Consider the following 17,711-nt stretch of genomic DNA (forward strand, 5'->3'; position numbering starts at 1 on the left):
AGGGGGGGGGGGGGGGAGAAACGTTCCTCTGCCTCTATGAGCCCCGGGGTGGTGGCCTTGGACTCCTAGGACCAAATTCCACCTCTCGCGTGTACATCACACACCAGAGGTCATTCTGGCTCCTCCAGCTCTTGTTAGGGGCTCTTTAAATAGTTATGGCCACCGGAGCAGGCGGCTGCAAGGGGTGGGGGGGGGCGTGGGAGAAACGTTCCTCTGCCTCTATGAGCCCCGGGGTGGTGGCCTTGGACTCCTAGGACCAAATTCCACCTCTCGCGTGTACATCACACACCAGAGGTCATTCTGGCTCCTCCAGCTCTTGTTAGGGGCTCTTTAAATAGTTATGGCCACCGGAGCAGGCGGCTGCAAGGGGTGGGGTGGGGCGTGGGAGAAACGTTCCCCTGCCTCCATGAGCCCCGGGGTGGTGGCCTTGCACTCCTAGTGGCAAAAGCCATTGGCTTCTCTTATATTCTTATGTTCAAGTGATAAAAGCATGAAGCTCTCTTGCACCTACAACGGTGAACATCTTTTGCTAGCATATAATGAGTTTCCAGAGCTCAACTCCCAGAGGTGTGGCCACACCGCGTACGGGTAACTTCCCTGGAACAGCCGGCGGCGAGCGCACGAACAGCGCCGTCAGCCTGCCGGGCTTACTTCGAGTAAAACGATGAGGGCGGCGAAATCACGCGACCTCCAAACTCCACGCGGCGAGCCCTCACGTGACATCTGGCCGTTACCTAGCAACGGCCTCTCCCGTCGTGCTGGTCGAAACCCGGCGGGAGACTGGAGGAAGGCGCAGGTTCCCGTCTCTCCTGATGTCACGTGAAAGTTAGGCTCCTCCCCCTTTAGCGCAGACTCCGCCATGTTGTTTTTCCTCCAGAGTCTCCTGCGCTCTTCTCAGGCAGTGGCGGCCGCGGGAGTCTCCGACTCCAGTCTCTCCCCTCCCCCTTTTCCGCCGCTCTGTTTGGGAAGGTGAGTGCGGCCGCAGCGCTTCATCGTGTCGCTGTCCCGGGCGGGTGGGAGGGAATACGTCTGGCTGTTTCATTCCGAGGACTGAACATGCATGGCTTCACTTCCAGCGATGCTGCCGCTTGGAAGTTGGCTTGTATTTGCTCGCTTCTTGAGTTTATCGGAAGGCTCGGGGTGGATGCTGGGCTCAGGTATCAGCCTGCCCTTGCCTTGATTCTGGCTATTCTTATTATTTTTTTAAAATGACGTTTGGCTTTGGGGTGTGGCTCGACTCGTCTTTTGGCCTTGTTGCAAAAGAGTGGATAGTGTTTGCAGAGTAACTGAGCGAGACCTCCTTACTCGACCGCCCGGGCTGAAGTTCGGTTCCCGTTTATTTAGGTAAAACTCTCGTTGTCATCTACGAGACTTCCTGCCAAGTTCAGGGAGAAGGGAGTATTAGGTTAAGAGGCAAACCCCCCCTCCCAAAAAACCCCCTTCCTCCTCTGGTCTGTAATTCAGTTTTCTTGGCTCTGCATTATTTCGAAAGGTTTCTTCCTTGAGAAGTTTCTTCGTTTGAATCGGAGCACTCTGGCTCTCAAGCTGCTGGTCTCTACTTTGTTCGTTCTTTCTTTCTTTGACTTGTAAATGTGGTGTGATTACGGATCCCGTGACTCTGGGACAGATTGCAGTTCAGTTAAGAAAAAGCTTCTCTAATATGCTTCTCAGCTGACACAAGGCCAATTTGTCTCCAGGGCTGTTTCTCAGTCCTGATTAAAATCAGTGGCCTGTCAGAAAACATCTCTGTTTCTTATGTATGACCCCTTTGTCTTTTTCACCTTTCATGTGGGAAATCCCCTGCCTTCCCATTTGAGAAGAGATTGAAAGTCAAGCTCCTTAATCTGCATGTGGTAATGATAAGTGAGTCTGAACAAATGTCATTTCCTTCTAGTTCTGCACCAAACCGGAAAAGTGCCTTTGCTTGTTCTCTTGATATATGCCAAGTGAAATAAGGTAGTAGGGCCAATCAGTGAAGGAGGACAACTAGACAACTCTTGGGAATCAGCCTATTTTTATATTGATCCTACCAAAGTGTTGAATGAGAAAATGCAGTCTGTTTCCAAGATGTTTGAAACATTTTTTCAAGAGCACCGTGTGTTGGAAAACTACCTGAGGTAGCTGAACAAACTTTCTGGTATAGAAAGAGCTACACTGATTTCTACTCAGTCTTCTTGAGGACAAAAATCAGCCGTCCCATTTTGTGACCATGTGATCAAATATTCCAGTTTCCTTGGTGGGTTCCCTGTTCTTAGAGGATGGGGAAGGAGTCAGGGAAGAGTACTTGACTACTTCACTAGGGTACTTGCTCTGTTTCTTAACTGTGGTTACAGTTAGAAGGTCTTTCCTAATTCTTAAACTAAATGTACCCCATTGCAACTTAAATCCTTAACTGGACAACTTCTGAAATACTTCAGCGGGTTAAGTGGGAGTGAAAAACTTTGCTCTCACCTGCAAATCTCTCTGTCCAGGAAGGGTGCAGGAATCCAGCAAACCTACTAATAAAGCGGCCTCATGTTATCCCATGCCACACAACCTGAGCTGATACTAGTTTGAGTACTTTTGAATTAAAATGTTTATGCATAGGCTGGTATATAGACATTTGAAAATAGTTTTCCAGCTGTATGTACAATATAGGTGGGATTTACTAACAGAAGTGAGCAGATTGTGCCTGTCACTAGAACCTGCCAATTTTGGGGAAGAAATTCTTCCTAGTGTGTAATGGAGTAGGGGGAAGATCACAGCAGGAGGCACAGGCCTGCTTGCCTATAGTTAACATTTTACTAACAGTATGTGATGTTGAGCTACAGGTGAGGCTGTGGTGGAGGATTCAGAAGCCCCTCCAGTTCACATAGTAATGAAGTGTTTCCAGGCCATCCCCCTTTCCTCATGCCTCTTAATTCAAGTAATGACTGTAAAGATTAATGTTGTGTTCTTTTATGCTTTGTTCTTTATGTAAAAGTTTCCATGTTGTTAAGACCTATATCTAAATAAATTTAATCTGTTATCAGTTTGGTGTAGTAGTTAAGTGTGCGGACTCTAATCTGGGAGAACCGGGTTTGATTCCCCACTCCTCCACTTGCACCTGCTGATGTGACCTTGGGTCAGTCACAAGCTCTGGCACAGCTGTCCTTGGAAAAGAGCAGTTTGTGTCAGAGTTCTCTCAGCCCCACCCACCTCACAGGGTGTCTGTTGTGGGGAGGGGAAGGTAAAGGAGTTTGTAAGCCGCTCTGAGACTCCAAGTGAAGGGCGGGGTATAAATCCAATCTCTTCTTCTTCTTTATGGTATATACCTTCCATAAAGGTCAAGGTACATGACCTTAGTAAAAATAAATAATTAAAATGTGTATTAGAAACAGAACCACCAAAAATGCTAAAACAACTTTGCTCTGTTCTGGTTTAAGACGTCAGTCTGAATAAGACTATTGTACATGTCAGGGAACCCCATCCAGGATGTTTAGGCCAGATTTTAAGGGGAGAAAGGGTTCTAATTTTTAAAGGGTTGCATCCAGTTCTTCTGTAAACTTCTGAAATTCTTGAGGATAAATATCAGCTGGCTCTGTTTCTGCAGCTCATTTTCCTGACATGGTGACTGTTGAGCTCCAGCCAATAAGAACATTTTGTGCCTTTGCTTTCCCAATTTAATTTAGATAGTATTCATAGTTTGGCCATGCAAATTGTGATGGAGTGAAGGTAGTCAGTCAGTATAATATGCTGGATCTTTAGGTTTTTAGTCCTTAGTAACTGGCACATCAGTTTGAATTTGCAAACTGCACCGGAAGGGCATGATCTAGAGAACTTGTTAGGATATTATGCTTTTAGTATTATTTTTTTTATGCCCTAAGAAACTAGGCTTGCATCCTAGCAGGGCTCATAGATCCAGCCTTGCATCTGAAATTGCAGGTAGTGGCAGCTGAAGTCTTCTATAAGCTCTGTCTAAAACTATGCCTTTCCTGCAACACAGACTTTGCAATCATAATTAATTCTCTTGTAATCTCATTTCATATGGGATTGTCCTTGGAGGGTCTGGAAACTGCAGCCAAACTGAATGCAGTACTCTGAAGGTAAGAACATGTATAATTAATTTTTCTGTAATTCCAATGGCTGACTGTTAGCTTCCAGGCCCAATTCAAGGTATTTATTCTGAATTATGAATATTATCTGGCCAGCATGTTTTAGGGAGCATCTCTTCCGTAAGCAAAATATGAGAAACCAGATTTTCTGTGGAAGGGAAATGATGCATAGTTACGTTGGTGGCAGCTCCAGAGAGCTCAGCCTTATCCCTGCTTTGTGATTGTTTAGCAAGAATTGAGAAGTTTTCATCTTCAAGAGGCCCTTCTGTGATCCTTTTAAAACAATGCGTCAAAGTGTTCTGAAATCAGTTTGCCTCCGTGGTATTTGTGTTTTTGCTTAGATACGCTGTAGACAATATTATGGTATGGAGAAGAAGAGTTGGTTTTTATACCCCACTTTTCTCTACCCTAAGGCACCTCAAAGTGGCTTACAATCACCTTTCCTTCCTCTTCCCATAACAGGCACCCTGTGAGGTAGGTGGGGCTGTGAGAGTTCTGAGAGAACTGTGACTAGCCCAAGATCTCCCAGCAGGCTTCACATGGAGAAGTGGGGAATCAAACCTGGTTCTCCAAATTAGCGTCCGCTGCTCTTAACCTCTACACCACACTGGTATGTGGTTTTGATTTTAATTCTGTTTTAAAGATTACAAAAATGCTCATGACAGAGTTCAAACACCTGACATGGGATTTAATATTCATAACCATACCAAGCCATATCAGCTTTCGTGCACTCATCTCAAATCTTGCTGCTTACTACTAACACTCATTTACATAATATATACATTGACTGAATATTTCTATGGGCTTTTCCCAGGGCTCCCAAGTATGTACCTTAATTCGGTGGGGGATGTATAGTTCTTCGCGGGACCATTCCCGCGGGGAAAACACAGGCGCTGCACTATTCCGTCGCCCAGACGTGCGAAAATAAGACACTGTCTTATATTTATTTTTTCTCAAGAAGACACACTAGGGCTTATACCACAAATGCATAGAAATCCTGCTAGGGCTTATTTTTTGGGTAGGTCTTATTTTCGGGAAAACAGGGTAGGCACGTAGCCTTGCGACGCTCTAGCAATGGGGCTGGAAACTCGATGGTACCATCGAGTTTCCAGTCCCATTACCAGAGTGTCGCCCAGGTACGTGCCTATGTCACGTCTGGGTGATGGAACAGTGCAGCTCCTGTTTTCCAAGCAAGAATCTTCTGGCGGGGAAGCATGTGTCCCCCGCCGGATCGTAGGTAGGTACTTGGGAACCCTAGCTTTCCCCCAGAATGCCTGGTAGCAACACAGGGATCCATCCTTTAATCCAGTCTTCAGACAGTGGAGCATTTCACCACTGCAAGGGGTGTGTTATGCCAGTACTCCTGTGTTGACTGCAGGCTATAGCAGAGTGGAATTCTAGGATAGAATCAGAGTTGGAAACGGCCATACAGGCCATCTGGTCCAGCCACTTGTTCAATGCAGAATCAGCCTAAAGCATCCCTAACAAGGGTTTGTCCACCCTCTGCTTGAAGACTGCTAGTGAAGGGGCGCTCACCACCTTCCTTGGCAGCCGATTCCACTGCTGAACTACTCTTACTGTACAAAGTTTTTTCCTAATATCCAGCCAGTATCTTTCTGCCTGTAATTTAAACCCATTATTTAGAGTCCTGTCCTCTGCTGGCAACAACTATAGCACCCTCCTTTAAGTGACAGCCTTTCAAATACATAAAGAGAGCAATCATGTCTCCAGCCTTTCCTCCTGGGCTTGGCCTCCAGGCCCCTGATTTTCTTTTGTCTCCCTCCTCTTCATATGCTTCACTTTGTCTCCATCCTTCTTGAAGCGGGGCCTCCAGAACAGCACACAGTACTCCAGGTGTGGCCTGACCAATGCAGTTTACAGAGGGACTATGACATCTTGTGGTTTGGATGTTATGCCTCTGTTAATACTCTCCAAGACCGCATTATCCTTTTTTTTGCTGCTGCATCACATTGATTGCTCATATTTATTTAGATTTCTATCCCACCCTTCCCTGAAGACCAGGCTCAGAGTGGGTTACACCAACAACAAAACCACATAATCAAATTATTCAATAATTAAACATATCAACAGTCATTAAAGCCTAATAACCTCAATTACTTCAGTAACAAATGGCGATCGTTGGCACCCTAATTGCTCCCTAATTAAGTTCCCCATCTGTGTGCAGGGAGATGATGGCTGATACTGATGGAGATGTACAGATAAAGTGCAAGATGAAGCAAGCAAAGAAATGCAAAGCCCATAGGCAGAGCCAAGCAGGGGGAGGCTGGTATAGATAGATCTCCACCACCTCAACTATAGGCCTGCCAGAACATGTCCGTTTCACAGGCCCTGCAAAACTGCATTAGGTCTTGCAGGGCCCGGATTTAATTAGGGAGAGTGTTCCACCAGCTTACAGTCTACTCATACCCCGAGATCTAGCCCGAAGTATCTGCCATTCATTATGTGTGCTCTCATCTTTGTTGCCCAGATGTAGAACTCTGCACTTACCCTCGTTGAACTGCATCTTATTCACATCCACCCACCTTTCCAGTGTGTTCAGATCTTGTTGAATTCTATCTTTATCTTTTGGTGCATTTGCTGCTACTCCTAATTTAGTGTCATCTGCAAATTTAATGAGTAGTTCCTCCGTCCCCCTCCAAATTATTTGTAAAAATATTGAAAAGTACTGGGCCCAGAACTGAGCCTTGTGGCACCCTACTGGATACCTCCTTCCAATCAGATGAAATGCTATTGACAACTACTCTTTGGGTGCAGTTCTCCAGCCAGCTCCCTGTCCACCAAACTATCCTAGAGTCCAGTCTGCAGTCCTCCAGTTTACCCATCAGAACATACCCATATATGCCCCGAAAAGCATTACGCTGTGAGTGTCAACATCTCCTGGCAATCCCTGGCCCAAAGGGCATCCGCTTAGCCTTGACCTGGGCCAGGGCTTTTTCCGCCCTGGCCCCCACCTGGTGGAACATGCTCCCTACTGAGATCAGGGCCCTGTGGGATCTTATTCAATTCTGCAGGGCCTGCAAGACGGAGCTGTTGCGCCAGGCTTTTGGCTGAGGCAGTGGGTATCCACTCATAGCCTCCCCAAGGTTGCTGTCTCCCACCCACTGATAACTGGCCCTATTTACCTATATCAATGGGCCAGATTCTCCCTATGGCAAGCTATAATTATTGATTTCATATGTTTGTAATGCATTTTAAAATTTTATTGTATTTATGGAAATGTTGTAACCTGTCCTGAGCCCGTTTACAGGATGGGTGGGGTATAAATGCAAAAATAAAAATAAGAACATCATGGGGAACTCTGTCAAAAGCTTTACTGAAATCCAGGTAAACAACGTGATGGCGTTCCCATGATCCAGTAAGCTCATTGCATGATCAAAGAAGGAAGTGGGGGCTGATCTGACAGGACCTGTTGGGGACAAATCTAGGTTGACTTTCTTGTATCTATCCCTGTATCCTCCAGATGCTTGCAGACTGACCCCATTAAAATCTGCTCTGGTATCTTCCCTGGGACAGAGGTCAGACTGACTGGCCTGTAGTTTTCGAGATCATCTTTCCTCCCTTTTTTGAAGACTGGAATAACATTTGCCCGCCTCCAGTCTTGTAGCACATCTCCTGTCCTCCAGGAGGTCTTGAAGATAATGGACAAAGGCTCTGCAAGCTCTCTAGAAAGTTCTTTGAGCACTCTCAGGTGCACACCATCTGGCCTGGGCGATTTGTATTCTTCCAATTCATCCAGGTGCCTCTCAACAATCTCTGTCCATGTCAACTAGCAGCCCAGCTGCCATGTCTTGCCTACTACCTTCTCTAGATAAGCCCATTCTCTTCTTCAGGGAAGAAACTGAGGCAAAATAGGCATTGAGCCTTTCTGCTGTCTCTCTGTCCTCTATCAGAGTTTTTCCATTTTCACCCAACAATGGGCCTATCACCTCTATTACCTTGCATTTGCTCCTCTTCAGAAGGATCCAGCTGGTTGACTACAATCCTGCACATGGACTTCTTCAGTTTCTTTTACTTCATGATTTATATACAGTCCTTGTAGGACTGTAGCCACACAGCTAATTTGATTATGCCTGTGCAAGTATACATTTTCATTTCATGCACTATTAAGCTGGACATTTGGAAATATGATACAAATAAAAAATCAAAACAGAATATAATTTAAAAGACCCCAGCTCCTGTCATCACTTATTCTTGTTAATTTCAAAGCACTCCTACTTCTGATTTTTAAAAGTTTTGAGCAATATTTGTTCAGGATTTCATAAATCACTTTTGAAATACTTACGACTAAATTGGCTTAAAAATACTTTGGAAGCCATGAAACTAAAGTAAATTATTGGCTTCAAAATACATACCTGTGGGCTGTAATTGCAAAAGGCTGCTGAAATGATCAGGAGTTGTTGCCATATTAGTTTTTGTAAAGTTCTTACCTCCAAACACATATTTATGAGAGTTGTTGCCTTTCTTCCAACACAGAATGATCCTTTGTCACTGCAAAGTGCTTTCTGTGGTACTGTTTGGGATTAAATGCTTCACACTTAAACAGTGAAAAGGTTTCATGTGATGTGGAAGGGTAGGTGAAGAAAATGGACCGGATATACTTTTCCCTCTTGAGGAAAAGCTGGATCAAAAACTGCACAGATTGAGCTGTATTTGCATGGTAGATTCCAGTGCTTTTTATTGTCCTGTATAGCGACTGCACAAATCATGGAACACAGATATCACTCAATTATTTGCTTTCTCAAGGCAAGTGTTTATGTGGAATAATTTCTACACACCTTCCAAATCTTTGATCTTTTGTTTAACTTTAATGCATAACTCAGCTAATTTCCCACAGCTCATATACACTTGGGACAACAGATATATCTGGTATAATTAAACAAAGATGAGTGGGTTTTATTTAACTGAATAACTGCTCTGTTATATACTTTTAATATGTAATACCTGGAATAAAACTTTGTTCATATGTATTAAATTCAAAGCAGTTCTCAAATTATCAAAGCAAAGAACTGTTATTTTGGTTTATATTCAAATGCTACTGGTTACTCCAGTAAACTAAAAACATGTATTTATGTGAATAAAATGAAAGTGTTAGAACAGGGGTGTCAAACATATGGCCTGTGGGCCGGAAGCGGCCTGCCCAAGGCTTTAATCTGGCTCGCAGTTCTCTTTTCTCCCTCCTCCCTGCTTCTGCCTGTCCTCGTCCTTTTGCGCTGCCTCTGAGTGCAGAGAGCAGAGGACAGGCTGTCGAACTTCCCTCGTCTTTGCTGGCTGAGGGGGAGGGAGCTTGGTTGCAAACGTTGTGCTTCCCGGTGGAGGCTTTCCTCTTGTGTTCATTGAGCTAAGGAGCCAGGTGGGCCTATCCCTAGCACCTCCAGTTAAAAGGACCAGGCTGTGGCTTATTATGAGAAAGACTTCAACCTGAGACCCTGGAGAGCCACTGCCACTCTGAGTAGACCGGGGGCAGGGGGGAAGCTTGCAGTGCCCAGCCACTTTATGTTTCCCCCTGGGTCCTAGGCTCAGAGTATTGACCATGAAAGCAGGCTGGGGAAAGGGTTTGCTGCCTCCTCCAGGCAGTACACAAGTATCAGTCCCGTGCTGCACTGCATATTTAATTGTGTTTGTGGCCTTTTATCTCTGCAACCTGGTACTACATTTTATGACAAACATGGCCCAGCCCAACAAAGTTCCATTTCTGTAAGATCCCACCCCTTATAACAAATGAATTCTACACCCTTGTGTTAGAACAAGTGAGTGAGTCCTTAGGACTATCTAATATAGTTATTATGTAGTGTAAATCTATCTATGTTGTTGTTTCCCCCCTCTGCATTCCCTGTCAGCCTGGCCATCCCTAAAATGCTGATACTGGTCTCATGATGTTCAACATGGACAAAAAGCCGCATCCTGCAAACTCCAGCGTCAGCTTTTCATGGGTAGGAAGGGGAATGTGTGGAGGTAAAATATACCCCACTGATTCACTGGAATGTACTCCTAAATAGTGATGCTGGGTGGGATCTGGTGAAATGTTTTCAGAGGTGCAAGGACCTCCATCCAAGGCATGCAACTTTCATCCCCCCCCCCCCAAAATCCTGTTCCTGGGAGTCAGTGTACCTTAAGGAACAGGATTTTGGGGGGGGGGGGGTATCTGGGGCTGCCCCAGGAAGGGGAGATGAGAAATTTGTGCTCTGAGGGCTGGATCCAGACTGCTAACTTTGAAGCATTGGGAAAAAGAAATGTTACATAGTTCAAATATCTGCTTAATTATTTTAAGTACTTAGATTTACATTTTTTGCATAATGATGACATTTAAAACTATAAATGCCTTAGTTGATTAAAACAACTATATCCAGTACTATAGATAAACAAGTGTCTTGGTATTTGTGTGTGTATGTATGTATGTATGTGCTTGCATGCTTGGAAATCATGGTGATTTCTGGCGACCCCTACTGGGGCTTGGACATATTTCAAAGAGGTGGCTTGATAGCCTGCTTCTGCGTCTGGAGCCCTGATATTCCTTGGAGGTCTCTGCCTTGGAGGTCTTGCCAGGTTTGGCCCTGCTTAGCTTCTGAGATCGGGCTTGCCTGAGCTATCCAGGTCAGGGCTAGATAAACAAGAGTCTTGTGGTGCCTTAATTACTTTTAAGTATCATAAGATTCCTGTTTGTTTTTGCTGCCACGTAGTTTCCTCTGGGTCCAAGACTTAGGGCAATGTAAACTGCTGTATGTTTTGCTACCTAAGCATGTACGTGTTTTTGTCCCCTTTGTTATCCACAACAGCAGATCTGTTGCACTTTCTGCCCCACCTCATTCTGAGTCTGTTTTCAGTGAAGCAGAGTAATAAGTATGGCTTGTTTCCCTGCACATGAGTGACAGCCGTAGCCTTTTGAGGGAAGAGGCAAAAAGGCTGAGTACATCCGGTGCTGGTTTCTGTCATCACAGTCAAACTAGGTGAGAGGTCACCAAAGGAAGGCAACCAGAAGTCCATTTGCAAAGAAGGCCTTTATGCTCCTGCCATGAAGATGGCAGCATCCTCTAAGTGCAGAAATGTGTTGTAGATTTGTTTGTTGTGTATGAATGCAGTACTTGCAGGAATGATCAGTGCATCTAGTTCTGAACTGGGCCATAGAGTGTGGATCAAGAAGTCCACACAGTCAGGCCAGGGACAGATAGGGGGTATTGTTCTACCATAATGGAAACCCCAGGCAGGTTTGCAGGAAAATTGTAAAATGTTAAAAAATTACATTGGGAGGTTAGAAAAACCCCAAATTATAGAAGCAGAGTCTGCTGCTTTAATAAAAGTGTGTTGTGAGTTCTTCGCGGCCATTTGAGCCTACATTGCTGAGGATTCCCAAGAAGCATACTAAAATGTAAATGCAGGGAGGGAAGGTAAAGGTGAAGGCAGGAGAAATAAAAAATGGAAAACAAGATGCGGGAGGATAACAAAAAGGAGGATGAGTGAGAGAGGAAGCCAGAGGCTTGCAGGGGGAGAAGTAATGAAAGGTAGGTAGGTGTGAGAGAAGGAAAGGGAGCTGCTGGGGAAAGTAAAGAAGACAAGCAAGAAGAGAAGGAATGGGGACATGAGGGGCCCTTTGTGGGTCCCCCATGTGTCATTGTCCCCCACTTGTCATTCTCCTTTCTATACACATTGTTTCTACTAATGTTACTGAAGTGTTAAGTGGCCAGTATTCTTTGTTATGTTACTGCTGTTTGGTCATGACTGTCCAGTTTGGATTAACCTTTTTATTTAAAATATTTTTATACCTAGTTAACAGAAAGGCCAAACATGGCACAGGTGTTCAAAATATATAGGCATTTCACTTTTTCTGTAAATCTTTTGAGCTCTGTCCCCCACCCAGCCTTTGTTAAGTGAAAGATACTTGGGACTTGAAGTGGCTTCTTTCTAAAAGTAGCACTCAGAGGTTTCACTTCATCAAAAGACTGGTAAATATGTTAGATGCTGTGGTTAAAAGAAATATGTGATTATGGGTCCTTTGTTCTATTTGCATGGCAAGAGGAACCTGGTTGTTAGGAACTTGTTACAGAAATGTAATTTTAAAATGTTCAGTATCAATATGTGATAGTTTAGTTGCTTTCAGAATGCACATCCAGTAGTAAAAAATAGTCTCTGTTGGCAGGTGTTTGATATGATTTATGCTGAACAGTAAGGTAATCACTGTGATAAAATGTTTTATATGTTAACTAGGAATAAGGTTTGTTGTGGAAATCAATACGAGCTCTAGAGAGAGGCTCTGGGTGAGTGCCCTGGCCTTGGGTGACCTCAGCAGGGTATAATGACACAGAGCTTACCGTTTTCTCCAGGGGAACTGATCTCTACCATCTGAAGAACAGTTGTAATTCTGAGTGATCTCCAGCCCTCCTCTGGAGATTGGCAACAGTGGTTCCCCAGGAGGAAATGGCTGGTTTGGAGGGTGGAGTCTATGGTATTGTACCTGTCTGAGGTCCCACTCCTCATCAAACCCCACCCCCTCCAGGCTCCACCCCTCAAATCTCCAGGAATTTCCATACCTAAAGTTGGCAACTTTATCTCCTCCGCTCTCAGCAGCCTCTTCCTAGGCAAAGTTCTGTCTTTCTCATTAGTGGGGAGCAAAGCAGCTTACTTCATTCTCCTCTTCCGCTTTGTTATCTGTACAGCAACCCTGCAAGGTAAGTTAGGCAGAAAGTCTGGGGCTGGTCCAAAATCACCCAGGCAGCTTCCATAGGGAGGCTCCTGCTGTACAGGACCAAGCAGTCAGGGCTAGTGATGCCATGCCACTCAGGAGGCACAAAGTCACCCTGAGAGTGCTGGCAGGCCTAGGGTTGCCATTGCCAACAAAGACAAATTGATGCAAAGGAGGATGGAAAAGTCTCCATATCTCTATTTTGCCTTAAATTGGTTTTGATGCCAGCAGAGTGAGAAAATGCCAGAGGCTCTGGAAGCTCTCCAGCTGTCACCTGGAGATTGGCAATAATAGTATTCCTCCTCCTCAGACCCCACCCTCAGCAGGCTTCATCCCTAAAATATCCTGGAAGTTTCCAACCTGGAGTTGGCAATCCTATGTCCTTTCCAGGCAACCATCAGCCTACCTTTATCTGCCTGTCTGTCTTCAGGTTTACAACCCCCCCCCCCCACCGCCTCTGTCTAGGGAAAGGGCATTCTTTCCCTGCAGTGGGAACCAAAGCAGCTGATATCATTCTCCTCTCCCCGTATGATCCTGTGAGGTATGTTAAGGTAGAAAGTCTGTGAATGGTCCATAATCCCCCAAGCAGCTTTTATAACACGAACCTGGGACCTGCACGCCATCCTCTGAAGCGCTCTCAGGTACATATCTGTGGCAGTAATGGGGTGACTGCTGGCACCTTTTCCTATCATTTTTTGCCTTGTGGTATTCTGCTTGTGGTGTGATCTGTCTTTTTTTGTGGTGTGGCATGGTTGTGTTATTGGGTTTGTTTCTTTTGAAGGGGAAGTGATGTGTTGTGAGTGAGGACATATTTTACCTCAGAATACACCAGGTCGCATATGCAACTGAGAGTTCCAACTGTCTCGCGGTGGAGGGGGGAGTTTGAGGTGCGGAATGGAGTGAAGTCCAATCAGCTTCCATATGCAAATGACCTTGAAACGCTGGCCCAATCAGAGAAGACTGGCCTAGGCTGCAGTGGGTGGGAGAAAACTCAGGCAACACAGCCAGTAGATAGAGACACCTTGTGATTGACACATCACAGAGCCAGTTGTTTTTGGAGTGAATGGAATCTTGCAAGACAAAAACGCTTTTATTATATAGGAGAGAAGAGATTGGATTTATACCCATACTTTTCAAATGGCTGAAATTCCGTAGGGTTCAATATTTTTAATGAATGTTAGCAATCCTACATTTCAGGAGTTACTATTCCTGGTTAGATTAGACACTAATAAAAATCACTTCTCAATCTTTTCTTATTTTTCCTTTCTAAAGTAACAGTCAACACAATCTGGGTAGGTGGATGTAAAAGTGTACAGGGAGTCAGCTAGCTTGTAGCCACTATGTCAGGAATCTTAGCATAACCCCAATATGCACTCTAGTTCTCTAGAAGGAGAGATAGCAATGATAGTATTCTTCAGGCTTTCAAAAATGAAAACTGTGTTTTTGGTATACCAAGACATATAATTGTTGTCTTATTGAACTACATAAATACTAGACCTTTTTACAGAAAATTTATTCACTTTCATAGGAAGCAAGGGTAAACATAGACTAAAGGTTTGATTTAGTTGTTGTTAGGCAGTAGTTGTTGTTCCACAAACACTCACAGAACAATCCCTGCACTATAAGTAAATTCTATAGCAATTCTCATTATTTTCTTTCACAAACAGAACACCGCCTTGGGATTCAGTTTGATTTCTACTATGCTTTAGAGCAAGGTGTGAAACAGCCTTACTGTGAGTGGAACACACTTTCTATGTACCGATAGCAGTTATAACTATGCATCCAGAATTCACTAAATGAAGTAACCTGTGACAGAGCAAAATTGTCAACAGGGAAATCCAGGATTATTTTATTTCATAGATAATTTAAAATTATGTGCTTTTCAATATGTGGAATTAAAATGTTTCATTTTTTCATTAATTCAGGCAAAATTTGTAGGCTGACTTAGGCAACATAGTTTAATAAACATTTCTAATAAGCCAGCATTGAGTGGGCAATTCAGAGATCTCATCCCCAAGATGTACCCCTTCAGGACTGACTTAATTCCACATACTTAATTCCTCCCCTGCCCCTTAACTGACAATGGCCATCAGCATTCTGTACATCTGGAAATTTATTCCTCTGGTTGCCTTTGTTCTTCAAATACTTAGAACCCTGTAATTCTTTTTCCTGTGGGTGGCCTGGATTCTTTCTGTTCCATGTTTTGGTTCTGCTCTTCCTCCAAGGAGCTCAGGTCCTCATATGAGTTCTTTTCCTCATTTTGCTGTTTTTGCGATTGATGTGGGCACCAACCATTTTACTGGTACATATCCTGATGATAAAGCAGGCTGTGCTTGATTTGGCTATCCACTTACAGCAAAGTTTGATAGGGGAACAGCCAATATTCCTTAGCTTTAATGTCCAAATGGTATCTTTCTTGGGACACACTTTAAAGAGCTACGATGGACAGAGTAATATTCTCTCCTTCCTTGTCATGCCCTGCTTGGGTCAGCTTGCTCTGCTTGGTAGATGTGTGGCGGTACTTTATTAAGCAGCATTTGTTAGCAAGGGAGCAACTGTACAAGTAGCATGCTGTACTAAAGGAGCAATCCTAACTTGTCTACTCAGAATCCTACTCCATTCTGTTCAGTGGTAGCTACTCCCACAGTTAGGATTAGGATGTTAGGATTGCAGTGCTATTATAGCAAACAGATCTTTTAACCTACAGGAAGCAGTGAGAAACATTTAAATGCTGTATGTAATAAGTTATTCAGGCTGCTCTTTCTCAAGAAAGAGTGAACACTGGAATGTTAGTCAAATGTTTTTTTGTAATTTCTATTTTATTTTACAGAACTGGATATCGAAAGGATCTGTTCTTGAAATAATGGCATCAAAATCATCACTCCTTAAAGTAATCCTCCTAGGAGATGGAGGAGTTGGGAAGAGCTCAATTATGAACAGATATGTCACAAACAAGTTTGATACTCAGCTGTTCCACACAATAGGTGTAGAGTTCTTGAATAAAGATCTGGAGGTGGATGGACACTTTGTTACAATGCAGATATGGGACACTGCTGGTCAAGAGCGTTTCAGGAGCTTGCGGACTCCTTTCTACAGAGGCTCTGACTGTTGTCTTCTTACTTTCAGTGTAGATGACTCACAAAGCTTCCAAAATCTGGGTAACTGGAAGAAGGAATTTATTTACTATGCAGATGTCAAAGAGCCGGAAACATTTCCTTTTGTGATATTGGGAAACAAAGTTGATATAAATGACAGGCAAGTATCTATGGAAGAAGCTCTAGTCTGGTGCAGGAACAACGGCAACCATCCCTATTTTGAAACCAGTGCAAAAGATGCCACTAATGTTGCAGCAGCTTTTGAAGAAGCTGTTCGAAGAGTTCTTGCCACCGATGATAGATCAGACCATTTGATTCAGACAGATACAATAAATCTTCATCGGAAGCCCAAGTCTAGTTCATCATGCTGTTGACAACTTAATTTTATTTCTTGGCCATATTGTTCTAACTTAATGGATAATAATAGATTAAATATGATACAATGGGTGCCACTCCAATATATTGTAATATTCTACTTCTTTACTGGTAGAGGAGAGCTTCTGTTTAACAAGTGACCTATTTGCTGAGTTAGCAGTGTCTGACATCTGAGAAGGTACCACCTCAGAGCTCATTTAATTTAAATGTGTAATTTGCAAAGTAAATAAATTATACTAAAACTTGAAAGTTCTAGAAGCACTACTTGGAAGGAGGTCTTGTTCTGAAATTGAGATGCAAAAATTAAATTTTTATATGTACATATATATTTTTATGAAATCATCCATGTTTGTGTCACTAAAACTTTTTCATAAAGTAATAATATTGGGTATTACATATGTGGTCTTGTTTCACTTCTCATCTTTAATGTGATTTTTTTTAGAAACATTCTAAGTTAAAATGAATTTAAGGGCTTTTGCTGTTTGCCTGGTGTCACTTTACTGCTTGTAGATTTTAAGTTAGGAAATAAACCTGCATACATAGATATTGTCTGAATGTGTATTCCTCCCCCTTTTTGCTCACAAATACTGACAGTGGTTGAGAAATCTCTTAGCTGTCTGTGTGGAAGGCTGGGTGATTTAAAACAAAAGCTAAGCTGCTGTCCTTTAGAAGCCCAATTGAAAAGTTCTAGCATTTTGGACAGGAAGAAGCAGTAGTGGTCTTCAACTGCTTACGTGTTAACTGATTACTTCTAAAAAACTGGAGGACATGTGTTGGGATTAGGGTTAGAGGGGGCTCATGTAATTGAAATATCAAATGACTGTTGATTGAACTAGAGAGATTAATGATTTCATTAATATCAAAAGGTAAACTGTATAAGTGGCTTAGTCTGGCACAAACAAGACTAATGCCAAACTGCTTTGAGTTGCCTAAGAATCGTGAGAACCATTTTAATACACTTAATTTGCACAAATTTAGGCTGCAGGCCTCTGTGTACTTGCATGGGAGTAGGCCCCATAGACCTATTTCTGAGTAAACATGCCATTTGAATGTTTTGGTAATAGGTGTGGCTGAAACATTCTGCCTAAATCTGAGGCCCCTTATCTCTCAAGAGTGCTCTGCTTGTATCATCTTTTGCACTCGGAATACATTTTTTAATACCACAAATATCACATCCAATCAACACCCTTGTAGTCATGTACTATGCCTGTAGGAGAGACAAAGGCCTGCAGACACAGTGAATATCCAAGAGGCCGCTGCATATATGGGATGAGAATGAGATTGAGTCCCATATTCATTCCTCTTTGGAACTTTATCTACAGCTGTGTGTGTTCATGATTTCATATATTTGGTTCCCAAACTCTACATTTCCCCCTATTTTATTGGAATTTTTGATTTAAAACTCAATGTAAGTTAAATTCTAAGTAAAGGTAATATTGGCCACATGGCAAAACAGAACAGATATCTTCTGAA

The 17,711-nt window shown here is 43.3% G+C and overlaps 1 protein-coding gene across 2 annotated transcripts; it reads left to right on the forward strand.

The window, feature by feature from the left end:
• The first annotated feature begins 762 nt into the window (after window positions 1-762).
• On the forward strand, window positions 763-16,953 carry RAB9A (RAB9A, member RAS oncogene family). Of its 2 annotated transcripts, none has more exons than XM_015408806.1 (2): window positions 763-969; window positions 15,599-16,953. In XM_015408806.1, exon 2 carries the CDS (start codon window positions 15,632-15,634, stop codon window positions 16,235-16,237), a length of 606 nt encoding a protein of 201 aa, XP_015264292.1. In that variant the 5' UTR covers window positions 763-969; window positions 15,599-15,631; the 3' UTR covers window positions 16,238-16,953. The 2 variants fall into 2 exon arrangements, with proteins under 2 accessions (XP_015264292.1, XP_015264293.1); XM_015408807.1 differs by lacking the exon at window positions 763-969 and adding an exon at window positions 14,484-14,501.
• Window positions 16,954-17,711: the final 758 nt, after the last annotated feature.

Source organism: Gekko japonicus, unplaced genomic scaffold (genome assembly GCF_001447785.1).
Source record: "Gekko japonicus isolate JY-2015 unplaced genomic scaffold, Gekko_japonicus_V1.1 scaffold3574, whole genome shotgun sequence".
Taxonomy (NCBI): domain Eukaryota; kingdom Metazoa; phylum Chordata; class Lepidosauria; order Squamata; family Gekkonidae; genus Gekko; species Gekko japonicus.